The sequence below is a fragment of the Octodon degus genome, unplaced genomic scaffold (genome assembly GCF_000260255.1).
Source record: "Octodon degus isolate 3935 unplaced genomic scaffold, OctDeg1.0 scaffold00003, whole genome shotgun sequence".
NCBI lineage: Eukaryota > Metazoa > Chordata > Mammalia > Rodentia > Octodontidae > Octodon > Octodon degus.
In genome coordinates, this window is record NW_004524579.1 from 12,057,696 (window position 1) to 12,071,688 (window position 13,993).

General features: G+C 39.1%; 1 protein-coding gene across 4 annotated transcripts in view; it reads right to left on the reverse strand.

The window, feature by feature from the left end:
- Positions 1-473: 473 nt before the first annotated feature.
- The window catches only part of Slc39a6 (solute carrier family 39 member 6), a 31,444-nt gene continuing 17,924 nt past the window's right edge, over positions 474-13,993 (reverse strand). For all 4 annotated transcript variants that reach the window (XM_004623591.2, XM_023714354.1, XM_023714362.1 and 1 more), the window contains 5 exons: positions 10,286-10,391; positions 6,623-7,000; positions 4,701-4,781; positions 2,699-2,889; positions 474-1,732 (listed from right to left, as the gene is read on the reverse strand). In XM_004623591.2, coding sequence (XP_004623648.1) covers positions 1,580-1,732; positions 2,699-2,889; positions 4,701-4,781; positions 6,623-7,000; positions 10,286-10,391 — 909 coding nt within the window. In that variant the 3' untranslated portion in view covers positions 474-1,579. The remainder of the gene's footprint in view (positions 1,733-2,698; positions 2,890-4,700; positions 4,782-6,622; positions 7,001-10,285; positions 10,392-13,993) is intronic.

Here is a 13,993-nt window from a genome sequence, read left to right on the forward strand (position 1 = left end):
AACAAATGTGGGCCACTATTCTTTGAAATTTCTTTTGTGATAAATACAGAAGTTCAATAAGGTCACAGAATAAAGTGATATATAAATGAGTTAGCTAGTATACTATATTCTGGTTTGCAACTCACAAAACCTGACGTTTTATTTTCTGGTTTTTGGTGGGTTTTTTGCACTGGGAATCAAACTCAGGATCTTGTGTTTGGCAGGCAGGTGCTGTGCTGCAGAGCTATATCCCCAGCTCTAAAACCATACATTTCAATTTTATAGAAACACAATGTAGAATGATAGTTACCAGGGTCAGAGGTGGGTGGTGAGTGATGTATGGGGAATTAGCTAATGGGCGTAGAGTTTTGATTTTGCAAAATAAAAGTTATAGAGATCTGTTGCACAATAACTTAGTTGTAGAGATATGTTGCACAATAACTTCAAAACTACTAAAATGACTAAGATGGTAAAAAGAAGGAAACAAACTGGTATCTGACATGAAGCATTTATTTTGTAAGAAAGAAACATCTAAACAATGCCACAGAAGCCCTAGTATGTCTACAGTACTGCATATAAAAGGACAATTGCTCACGATGACAACACTGAAGCACCATCAAGTCTAGGCCTGAATGTTCTAGACTGGATGTAGCAGTGTACACCTGTAATCCCAGTTACTCAGTGGGATTACAGGTAATGAAGTACTTTCTGAATCCAAGAAGTCAAATATACTCAGAATGGGTGTTAGTGTTCTTACACAGATCAAAATTTAAATACTCTGGTATTCGGTAAATGAGAAAACCAAAACATCCAGTCACATAAATTTTGGTGAAATATAATTTGGTGACAATGAAGTCTTTTGGTGACACAAAACTTACTATACTCATCATCTCCAACACAAATACTCCCCAATTCCAATTTCTTGGCCAAGTATTATATTGCTTGAATTCATTAAATATACTTAGATTTTGCTATTATACAAACAAATGTACAACTAAATTAGTATGCATATGAAAGTGCTATGTCTTTACAGGAACAGTAATACTTCACAAAGTATTTATCAATGTAGTCTATACTACTTACTCCTTTTCAAACGTTGTATCTAAGTTTCCTCCTCTACATTATTACCAATTTTGTGATTTTTATAAGAAATCTACACCTCTTGACCCTCATATTCTTTTTTCCCTTCTCATCCATTAGTCTACACTTAGGCTTTATGCATGTTCTTGTGGACCACTTGTTTTTCAGAGGCCTAGATTCAGTATGAGCTTACTTACTAACTTAGTGCACAAAAACTTTTTCCAGAAATATACAGAACATGTCATGCCAAATATCTTGCTTACACAATAAACTGAGGATATTGGTGAACTGCACACATAGCTTATATTTCCAAAATAGAATAATTTAAATATTAAAACGTACCTTTATGTTACCAACATAACTGGCCTTATCAGTATAGCAAACAGTAATATTCAATACAAAAATCACAAAATCCACTAACTTTAAATGCTGGATATGACAGCATACAAACTCATGTCCCTATGGCCCATTTAAACTATTGACGGCAATTCTTTAAAGCTACTCTAGCATTTTACCATAATTAGAAATTTATACGAAATACAATTTTATGTTCAAATATGGAAATAAGCAACATAATCCCAAAACCCAAAAGTATCCCAGCATTCTGTAAAAAGAAATATCCCCAGCGGCTACATCCATGGTCACTAGCATCGTTATGTAACATCTCAGGTACCTTTAAAAAAAAAAAAAGTAACATTTAGGTTTTCAGAATTACAAGGAACTTTTTAGAATTTTCAGGAAAATATATCTTTATTTGTAGGTATATTATTTGTGGGTATATTATGGCTAAATTCATTAAAACATGGCTACATATGTATCAAATTTAATAATGTTATCCTGCATTTTCTATAAGTTTAATAATTATTCATGGTGTTCTGAACAAGAACAAATCTGTATTAGTAGAGTTAGCTCATGAGGACCAATATGGGGATGAAAAGCTGTGCCGATGCTCCTGGTTCAGCTACACCCTGCACATCTGAACTGAATGTGGCACACGGTTCTCCTCTGCAGTTCAGGACATGAAGCCCAACACTGAATAAAGTCAATTTTATTATCAATAAAATTGGCTCAGATTGTTTTGAGGATGTTGGTGACAAAAGGATAAATCTCCTTTGCTAGTTAATAAGGATACATCAAACACTCTGAAGTACAGACACCATGTCAATAATACATGGCTTCTCCTAGGGTTTCTTCCAATCTATAAACAATTCAGAGCCTCATTACTATTCTAAAATTCTCTAAAAGATACATCAGAGGATGGTAGCCATTCATGTGTATCCCGGTGGACAGTAGGCAGGATAAAAGCATGCATACGTCCAATAAAAAAAAAAAAAAAACAAACCCAAACTCAAGGGATATTGATTGATTTTCTTGAGACAGGGTCTTGCTATGCAGTTCAACTGGCCTTGAACTCACAATGTAGCCCAGGCTGGCCTCTAACTTGTGACGGTCCTCCTGCCTCGGCCTCTCAAGTGCCAGGTGTGGTGGCCCTTACACACAAAGCAGCACTTGCATTATTATATTCCACTTTTGAATTTAGAATCACTTACATTTAAATTAAAACCTTTTTAAAAATGAATTTTACTGAATATTTTTTGTACTATATTTAGTCAATGTCATCTGACTTCTTAAAACTTACCATATCAACCAGAGCGACATACATGAATAAACCAGCAGTAAGTGCAAATATCCACATGGAAACATTTTCGGCATAGTGCCCAATGAAAATTCCCGTTGCCATTCCAAGATACGCCAGCATGGCTGACAATGCATTATAAAGCACAGCCTGCTTAACAGTCATGCCAGCCTTTAGTAAGACAGCAAAGTCACCTTTAATAGAAAACAAAGAACATAAAGTCATTGGAAAAAAATGTTTAAGATACAAACCTAAGAGTATTCTCACTTTTTTTTTTTGTTTTGCAGAACCGGGGATTGAACTCAGGATTCTGGCTTGCCAGGCAAGCACTTACTCTACTGAGCTAACTCCCTGGCGCTAGTATTCTCACTTTTGAGGAAAAAAGAAAAGACAAGAAACCAACCCAGGGTTATACCAATGTTGGTCAAATATAAGTAACAGCTCTTGTAAACTAAAAACTCTTGTATCCAACATTATCTCCTTTTGGTGCTGGGAACTGAACTCAGGATCTTGCACTTGCCAGGCAGGCACTGTGTGCTGAGCTATATCCCCGGCCTCCAACATTTTCTTAGAGCTTATGCTCTGTCAGTGACTGAAGAATAGCACAAAGCTACTCCAGAACACTGGTACTGTCTTTAAGGAACCTGTAATTCCTTGAGAAGGAGAAGGTAGAGAACACACACGAAATGAGTAGCAAATGTAAAGATGATGCATAATTAAGAGCTAATGAACATGATATTACAGTTCTAGGCAGAAAAAGAGAAAAATGAAGATAAAAGTGGTTGACAGGTTTCAAGGGGCTTGCAGGATCCTGAATGTGGAAATCAAACAAGATATTGAGACTTATAAGAATTGAGCAGGCAAGAGAGAGGCCTTCTGCATGGCTCAACAGACGGCAAGGAACAAAGTGAAAATGGAGCTGGGTGCTGTGCCACACACCTGCAATTGCAGCTACTAAAGAGTCTAAGGCAGGACCTGCACTGTAGTTTTGAGGCTAGCCTGGGCAAGTTAGTAGCACCTGTCTCAAAATAAAATTATTTCCAACTCCAGAAAAAAAAAATGGAAGTGGCATTAGGGTATACATGAAGAAATGTGTGTCCATAGGAGAAAAATCAGAACAGGAACTGGCATCAAAACAGCTACTGAAGGTTTTAATTCCTAATGACAGATGAATATGTCAAGACACAACTCATCAGCTCCAGTAGGATCCTTCCCTCATTTCACTGTCTGCTGCAGCCCTACCCACAGTGTGTGCATGAAGACAATCATTGCTGTCACCAGTCTCAGGGCACAAAGAGACACTTAATATGGAAAGAAGACACGGGGCTAGATACTTCTTTGGCAACACCACATAAGAAACTATGCACTTGTTGGGTCAGACTTCGGCTTAGAGCTGGGCACAGTGGTGCATGTCTAAAATGCCAGCATTCAGGAGGCTGAGGCAGGAGGTCTGTTGTAAGCTCTGGGCAGCCTGGACTACGTATCAAATGAAGGACAACCTGAAATACAAAGCAAGACCCTGTCTCAAAAAAATAAAAAAAGTGGCCGGGGAGATAGCTCAGTGCCTGCCTGGAAAGTGCAAGGTCCTGAGTTCAATCTCTGGTACCATTAAAAAAAAAAAAAAAAAAAAAGGCCAGGGATGTTACAGGATGCCTGTAATCTCAGCACTTGGGTGACTGAGGCAGGAGGTTCACTTTGTGCTCAAAGATAGTATGGGCTATAAAGTGAGTTCCAGGGCAGCCTGAAGTGCATAGTGAAACTATCTCTTAAAAAAGGGGGGGGGGGGCATACATACACACAAATAAATTTCTTAAAACCCCATAAACAAACCAACCAAAAAAAAAAAAAAAAAAATCTACCAGCAGGGAAAGAAAGTCAGGTAGGCCCTCAGACTCATGAGAATGGATAGAACTTACAAAGATGCTTGTAGAACGCTCACTAGGAAAAGTCAGGGGGCACTAGGACGCTCTGCTCCTATGACTGGTAATTTATATGGTTTTCTTACCTAATTCATGAGGCAACTCGTGACAGAACACAGCAACAGAAGTACTCAACCCACTTGATAAGCCTTCAGTGAAAGCAGCCCCTGTAAAAATTAACCAGAAAGCATTCAGACACATTATTTTGTGGGGTTTTTTTTTTTTTGTGGAACAGTGGCTACTGAGACTGAAGCTAGGGCTTTGACACTGACTATACGCCCAGTCCTGTTTTCATTTATTATCTTGATACCAGACTTTGCTAAGTTGCTAAATTGCCCAGACTGGGCTTGAATTAGAATCCACCTGCCTTAGTCTCCCAGAGTGATGAAATTATAAGTGTTTTTCAGTAATGACACAGAAAATAAGGTTAAAAACGGCTTTGAATGAATAAAGTTCTCAGCCCAGCTTTTTTACACTTCAGAAGTAACTGCTACCACAATATACATTACTCAAGAATGTAAACTGATTTAAAAACTTTAGAAAAAATATTCTGTAGTTAAGCATGTAAATGTTTCATAGCCTCAGAAAATTAACTGTCATTAGTAGTAGTTACACTTATTTTCTTATAAGGAGATTCTTTTTTTTAATTAATGTATTTAGTACAGAGTCTACAGGGTCTCACTACACAAACTGGACTCATAGTGATCCTCCTGTTTTTAGCCTCCCAAGCACTGGGATTATAGGCACGCACCACCATGCCCACTGTCTCAAACTTGGCGCACCCTGGGGGCAGGGCTGGCAAGGCATGCCGGGAATAGAGCTCCTGTCCCTGCATCTGCCCAAGTAGGCGGTTTAGTTCACTGAGCTATCTGGCTGGCCCTATAAGGAGATTCTAAGACAAATAGCTATCCCACATTCCCACTTTTAAAAAACTTATAGGGGCCGGGGAGATGGCTTAGTGGAGTAAGTGCTTCCCTGGCAAGTGCAAGGGCCTGAGTTCAATCCCCTGTTCCTCCAAAAAACAAAACAAAACAAAAAACAAAAAAAAACCCAAAAAACCTTATATAACTGATCAACTAATGACCATGACTGTGTATTTAGATATTATTTCTCCTTTGACTGCTATAATTCATACAATATAGTGTGCAAGGAAGACTAACAAACTCCCGGGGAAGCAAGGTAGGACTGTCTCAGCCTGGCTGTACAAGAGCACTGCCTCCTTGTCACTTTCCCAGGCTTAAGCTGACCAATTTATAATGACCTCCATGGTTCCTTCTAGACTTAAACCACGAAAATTTGTGTTTTATTATCTCTGAATTGTGGCATAATAATTTGATATAAAAATTCTGTAATTCTTTAGAGACTGATAACTGGATTTATCAAATACAGGAAGCTTCCCTTAGCATAAAAGAAAAGATGATAGAGCTATGCATGGTGATTCATGCTTGTAATCCTAGCTAGTTGGAAGACTAAGAGGATCACAAGGTTCAGGCCAGCCTGGGCAATTTAGTGAGGCCTTTCCTACACACACACACACACACACACACACACACACACACGCTGGTGACGTAGGTCAGTAGTAGAGTGTCCCTGGTGATAAGTCCCTAATACAAGGAAAAAAAGAAAAAAGAAAAGAATGTCAGCTTAATATACAGCTGATATTATTAATAACAGAAATTCAACATATAGAGTAGAAAAACCTCATACATACACGTTCCTTAGAAGTTAAAGCCTAATTTTAAGGCACCTCAAATGAAACAACTACTTTGATAGTAGCTTTGTTTTATGTAACAGGCTAGGCCCAGATCATAGCAGTTAATTATCTCTAATATTCATTGAGCACTGCTTTGTAAAAGTAGCCAAAGAAAATAATATTTTGATAACTTTAGTGACTTCAGTCACTAAAATCCTTGCCTGTAGTAAATGAGCCTATTATTTTGTAAAACATGACTGGGTGTTTAATATCATCTCTGAGTCAAGCTACAAAGAACAAAAGACAGATTTATACCAATTGCTAGGCCATCGCTGAAGTTGTGTAGGCCATCGCCCATGATCACCATCCACGCTAAAGTGGCAATGCCAGCATCTTTCAGCTCCTCCCGAGAGTAGCGCTGACTGTGACTATGGGGGTGGTGGTTTTGGTGGTGGTGGTGATGGAGAATATGATGGTAGTCGTGATGGTGGTGAATGAGGTCATCCGACTGGCCCAGGGTATCATGGAAGTGTGAGTGGCATTTGTTCTTGCACCCTCTGGGTACATATTCATTATAGACTTCTTGTGGGTGAGCATGAGCTATCATGACCTCTTCTTCTTCCAAAATTGCTGGCTGCTGAGAATCGAAGTGGGAGGGCTCTTGAGAGTCTGCTGGTAAATAGCCTTCAGTGCCTAAGAATAAACATAAAGGACACTGGAATAAAGTCAGAAGACTTCGGTAATATATTTGGACACATACGAAAGATTATCAGACAAAAAGCAATAAATGATCTGAAAGTGTTTGTCTCTCACACCCAAAGTACTAAGTATTAGAGTATCGAAGAAGACTAATGGATTTTAGTGAATTTTAGAAATTGAATGATCTCACATATTAGGAATGGATTTTATTTTTACTTTTATTATTTTGTCTTTTTGATCTCATTATGTAGTTCAGGCTGGCCTCAATTTACTTTTTTTTTTTTTTTTTTCCTACTGGGAATTGAACTTAGAACCTTGCACGTGCCAGGCAGGTACTGTGCCACTGAGTTATATCCCTGGCCCTAAATTCACTTTGTAACCTACAGTGGCCTTGAACTTACAATGATCCTCCTGCCTCAGCCTCTTGAGTGCTGGGAATACAGGTGTGCACTACCACATCTGGCAGAAATGGATTTTAAGCAATATTGATAACTACTCTACTAATTCTTCTTCAATTCCCTCTACTTCCCTATATTTTAAAAGATGAGTTATTTTTGACCATAAAAGAATCATATGCTTATAAGATTGTTACTTCTTTATCGTGCACTATTACCAATTTTATTAGGAACATTTCTGTTCCTGTGGTCCATTTTCTAGCCACTATTTCCTCCCCTTATTTCACTTTAGTCCATTCAAAAAGTTGAAGAGGAAATAGAAGAAGAATGAGTGAAGCCAGGCATGTTGGCGCACACTTGGAATCCCAGCACTTGGAGACTGAGACAGGAGGATGGGGAATTGGAGGCCAGCCTGAGCTACACCATGAAGTTTGAGGCAGATCTGAACTACTTAGTAAAACCCTGCATATCTCTCTCAAAAAAAAAAAAAAAAAAAAAAAAAAAAAAAAAAAAGAGGAAGAGAAGTATGGGTAGGAGGAAGGAGAGAGTAACAGGAATGGTGAGGCATTTTACTCATTCTTTAGAGAAAAACAGCATATTGGAAAATATAAGGTAAACTAGAAACTTCAATAGACAACCATCTAATGAGTGCCTACACTATGCTGAGCTTTCTGGTCTACCCTGGGAATAGACTGGCACACAGTAAAATACCTGCTTTCAAGAGACTTAAATTTCTGTTGAGAGCGCCCCACTTCATAAGCAAGCCATATACAAACAAGGAAATCTGAGGCACCAGACTAATCAGGAAAGGGTGATATGAAGGACAGTAACTGAAACCTGTCGCACTGGAATGATCAGAGAAGGCCTCTTGGCAGGTGCAGCTGACTAAGACCTGAAGAACAGGAGGAGAAATTCATGTGAAAATCTGGAAGAGCTCCACAGCAGAACTGTGAGTGCAGGCCCAGAGATACACTGTGTGCTCATAGGAAGAAAGACGATAAAGCCACAGCAGCAGAGTGAACAATGGGGAGGAGGGAAGGGCACAGCAGGCCTTGAAGCTGTAACAAGGAAGAGGATTTAAAATCATGAATCTTCTTTTTTTTTGGGGGGGGGGATGTCTTTTTGAGACAGGGTCTTGCCATGTATTCCAGGCTGCCCTTGAGCGCACTCTGTAGCTCAGGCTGCCTCAGCCTCCCGAATGCTGGGATTATAGGTATGTGCCACCACACCCATGAATCTTAACAGAATCCTTCTATTAAGAAGTGCCAAGCTCACAACTGTTACAGGAAAAACAGTACCTTTTCTACAGAGAAACATGTAGATATGTCCTCAGCCAAGTAACCCCAGCAAGCGCCAGCAGTGACAAAGCATCACAGCAGTGCATGTTATGTCACTGAAAGGATGCAACTCCACTTTGGTATTCCATCCTGACCTGACCATGTAGTCACGAAGATATACAAATGAAGTGAGAAGCAACTAAGCACACCATTCAATCCTGGCTTGCACGTTGGACCAACGTTTGTTCTTTGGGTGGAGGGAAGGAATAAAGACAACTGGAAAAGATAAGGTCTACAGACTAGGGAATGGCACTGCATTAAGATAAATTTATTAATTTTTTTTTTTTCAGTTCTAGGGATTAAACCTACGGTCTTGAGTATGCTAGGCAAGAGCTCCATTTCTGAGATATATTCCTACCCCTTTAAAAATTTTTATTTTGAGACAAGTTTAACTAGGTTTCCGAGGCTAGCTATGAACTTGTTACCCTCCTGTCTCAGCCTCCTGACAGCTCTGATTACACACCAAGCAAATTTCCTGATATTGAATTGAATCATAGTAATATATAAAAAGGAAGTATCATATTTATAAATTGCTTTCAAGTAGTTCAGAAAAGAATGTGTGCTTACAGATAAACTGATAAATGAAGGTTTTAAAAAAGGTAAAAAATAAATAAAGGTAAAAAAAATTGAACAATGTGAGTGAAAGGTACTGAGTAATTCTTTGAACTACTCTATCATATTCTCTTTCCTTTCTCTTTTGAGACAGGGTCTTGCTGCACAGTTCAGGCTGAACTTCAACTCACTACATAGCCCAGGCTGGTCTTGAGCACAGTGCAGTCCTTCTGTCTCAGTCTCCTGAGTGCTGAGATTTTAGGCGTATGCCATCATGTCCAGCTGCATTCTTCTTTTTTTCCTTTGTCTTTTTGAGGCAGGGTCTCACTAAGCAGTTCAGGCTGGCTTTGAGCTCACTTTGTAGACCATGCCGGTCTCCAACTTGCAACAATCCTCCTGCCTCAGTCTCCCGAGTGTTGGGATTACAGGCTCAGTTGCATTATTCTTGAAACTTTTCTGTAACTCTGAATTTATCTCAAGTGAGGAATTACAGGCTGACTGTGGTGGCGCATGCTTGTAATCTTGGCAGTCAGAGGCTAAGGCAGACAGTTGCTGTGATTTCAGGGCCAGGCTGGGCTACATAAAGAGACCGGTCACAAAAAGTAAACACGAGTAAATTATAGGGCCTGTGGGGGAAACTCAGTGGTACAGCCATGCTTAGCATGTTTAAGTCCCTGGGTTCAATCACAGCAACATACCCTCCAACCCATAAAAGCAAACACACAAAAAGAAATATAAATATAGAAAACCTACTTGTTGACAATTTTTTGAGACATGGTCTTTTTATGTAGTTCATCCTGGCCTTGAATTGATGGCAATCCTGCTACCTCAGCCTCCTGAGAGCTGGTATTACAGGCCTGGGTCACCATGCCTGGCCAACAATTTTTTTTTTTTTTTAAAGTATTAGGTATTAAAAAGAACAAAGTCAAAAGGACACAGCCCCACCTCTTCCAGTTGGTCCCCACTGCCAGACAGAAGCACTCATAGGGACTTACGGTCATCTGTATCTATTTTCTCCTCATTCGTTGAAAGTTGAGATTCATACTTGGACAACTGCTTCTTAATCTCCATGTCATCATCATTTTCAGGCTTTTTTTGGTTCTAAAATAGCAAGGGAAAACAGTACTTTGAAATAGTAGATTTGCCCATATGTATAGCTATAAACATAGAGGTAAGCAAGACAGAAACAGACAACAGAATTAACAGATGTCCACTAGAATAAAATCCAGAGGGCAGGGCTTATACTTTGCACAGCACCTCGGAGTGAATTTTAGGCAATGAAACTGTCATAAAAGTGAAAAAATGCCTTTGTAATGTGAGATATAGGAAATCATACATTGATCTTTCTGAAAGAAACACTAGCTCATCTGCTGTGGGTTCTCAGGCAAGCAGCAAAGTATCCTAGGACGCTTGGTACAAATACAATCTCTCAGACTTCTGGGTAGATGGCTGAGTGGCAAACAGCAGACAAAGAGCTACTCTGAGATGTAGTATCTACACTGGAATAATGTGAGGAAGAGAAGGAGGGAAGTTGGTCTCTGGGACTCAGCAAGGATCTGAAGCGAGAACTGAAGCTCACGGAGACAGCAAAGAGAAAAACCTCAATGTAAAAAAGGAGGTGGCAGGTGGCACTTTCTCCCCAACCCTGACTCACTGCTTGGGAGGGGAAGCTCAAATCTGGAGACCCCAGAGCCTACCATGGAGAAACACACCAATGGAACAGAGCCGCGATGCAGCAGTGAATGGTGAGCCATTTGGATGCATATGTTCCCCAGAGAGGGCAACTAGCCAGTAGTCATCATGGAGAGAGGACAACTGAGCCCAGAACTTGGAGCAGCAGCAGGCTGGCTCCATTTAGAGGCTCCCAGTATCAGGGTGAGGCAGAAATGAGTTCAGGCTTGCACACCAACTATCACAGGTTGAGCAAATCAGGTTCTACCCTCACAGCCAGAAAACAGCCTGAGCTCCAACGGCACTAAAGGTGCAAAGTGGCTGGGATTATCCCTAAATCTAGGGCTGCCTTGCTGGGATTAAAACACAGACCTGGACTTTGTCTGCCCAATCTATCTCCCAATGACAGCAGAGCAATGCTCTGAAGTAGGTATTTTTTTTTCTTCCTTTTAAAAATATTTTTTGGGTTGAATAAATTCTTTCCTTTTCACAGTATCTATATACCTCTCAAATTTTATTTATTCTTTTAGGTTCTCATGCTAGCGATACAATACGATGTTTGCACATATGGGTCTAATTTATTTCACTTACTAATACAGTTTCTAGTTGCATCCATTTACCTATAAAAGCCTCAAACTTATCTTTTTTATAACCAATTAATACTCCATTGTGTAAAAATACCGTATCTTTTTTATCCATTCCTCAGTTGAAGGGCATTTGGGTTGTGTCCAAGATTTACCTATGACAAACTGCGCTGCTATAAACATGTGTGCATGCTGTGGTATGATTTCAGTTCTCCTGGAAAAATACCTTTAAAAAATTTTTCTTGTAACTTTTTTTAAAACCAATTTTGCACATTTACATCTGGTAACCTGAACAACTATTTTGAAGATAACATCATATGATACAGCAACCATTGTTCAATTCCTATTACTCTGTTTACTGAAATTTTGTATCATTTCTAATGCTGTTTATTACTATTTTATATTCTTTAAAAAATAAAACTATTTTTCATTTTGTTTTTTTCTTAGTTGTTTTTATATAAGTAAAGATTGTTCCTAGTATTGTTTTTCTTTCTTTATTTCTCCCTTCTTTTTCCCTCCTGTCTTTTTTTTTTTCTTCGCAGAATCGGGGATTGAATTCAGGACCCTGCACTTGCCAGGCAAGCACTTATTCTACTGAGCTATCTCCCTGGCCCCATTCCCTCCTGCCTTTTCCAGCTGTTTCCCAAAGGTCACGTAATCTTCCTTTGTCCTCCAGCCTTGTTTCTAAGCTGTCCCTCTTCTCATAGTTATCCCCCTACCTCTTTCAAATTTTCTCCCCTAAGAGTAAAACTGCCATAAGGAGGACATATTTACTGTATACAATTTTGTTGTTTGTTTTAGAATTTGTTAGACAACCACAAATACAGTTCATATAGTTAAAGGTGGCAAATTGATAGTTACTCCCATTTGTCATTCTCTAGGCTCTGTTTGATGCTGTTGTTATTGCTGATGATACTACTTTAGCCAAGGTGGCATAATTTTTCTTTCTTTTCTTTTGTGGTACTGGGTATTGAACTCTGGCCCTTGTGCTTGCCGGGTAGGCACTTAAGCCACTGAGCTATCTCCCCAGCCTGGCATGATTTTTCTAATCAGTTTTTCTTCTTGGTATGCCAAGATTAAGATTAGCTAAGAGTGTTACAAACATTATAGGCAGTGCCAAAGAATCAGGGGCTAGGCCGAATGGGCAGCAATTTCTCATTCCCCAAAAACTGAAAAAAAAGATCTTGCAACAGTCTCAAAACCCAAAAGCCAGTTACACCTGGAAGACAACTCTAAGAAGCAGTCGTCCCCTACAGGGTCTAAATACTAGCAATAAAGCTACTTGCCATAAGCAGTTTACAAGCAGGAACCCAGGAATTAAAACAATATATGAGAAGATACTTAAGCAAGCTCCAACTCCAGCTCACCAAAGGCAAACCTGGGGGCAATGAGGTGGAACACTTTGAAAGCCACCCACCTATAGTCTCTGAAGGGATAAAAGCAAAAGTAACAGAGCAGATGAATAAGGCTAAAAATCAAATCAGAAATAATCTCTCAGATAACCACAGAGATGGCAACCATAATGAAAGCTGTGGTTAGCAACACTAGAGTAGACACAGATTTTTAAAAAAATAGAGGGGCTTGGGAAAATGATGGAATGCCCAACATAGGAAAGAAAGGGAAGCCATAAAACAGATTTAAACAGAAGTCAAGAACATTACAAATTCCACTGAAAGTATACAAATCAGAGTATTCCACTCTACAACATCAGTATATACTTCTCAACTACATATGGGATATTCTCCAAATAATCCACACTACTAGCTCATAAAAAATGCATAAGTAAATGCAAAGGAGATAAAATTATCCCATGCATATTATCTGGCCATAACACAATGAAACATGAAATCAATAGCAAAGAACTGTGAAAAACTGCATAAGCATGTGGAAATTAAACAACTCCCTCCTGAACAACCAATGGGTCACAGATAATATGAAAGAAATTAGATAGTTTCTGTAATTAAATGATAATGCCAATACAACACACCAGAACTTATAGGATGCAACAAAATACATTACCTATGAGGGTAATGTATATTGTTTGATTCTCATATCAGAAAAACAGAATGGGAGGAAGGAGAGATAGCTCAGCAGAATAAGTGCCTGCCTGGCAGGTGCAGGGTCCTGAGTTCAATCCCTAATACTGGGGAAAAAAAAATAAAGAAAGAAAAAATAAAGAAAAGAAAACCAGAATGAGCTCAAATAACAATGTTGAATCTTAATTTCTAGAAAAAGAGTAAGTCAAGACCAAAGCTTAGGGTTGGGTAGATAGCTCAATGGCATAAGCACCTGCCTGGCAAGCCTAATGTCCTAAGTTCAATCCCCAGTACCACAAAAAAAAAAAAAAAAAAGATCACCTAGCCTATAGAACAAAGTTAGGTGCCGGTTTTAATACTTTCCCTTCCAGATTCAGGAAAAAAGAAAGTGAGAGTTTAAGAAAAACTGTAA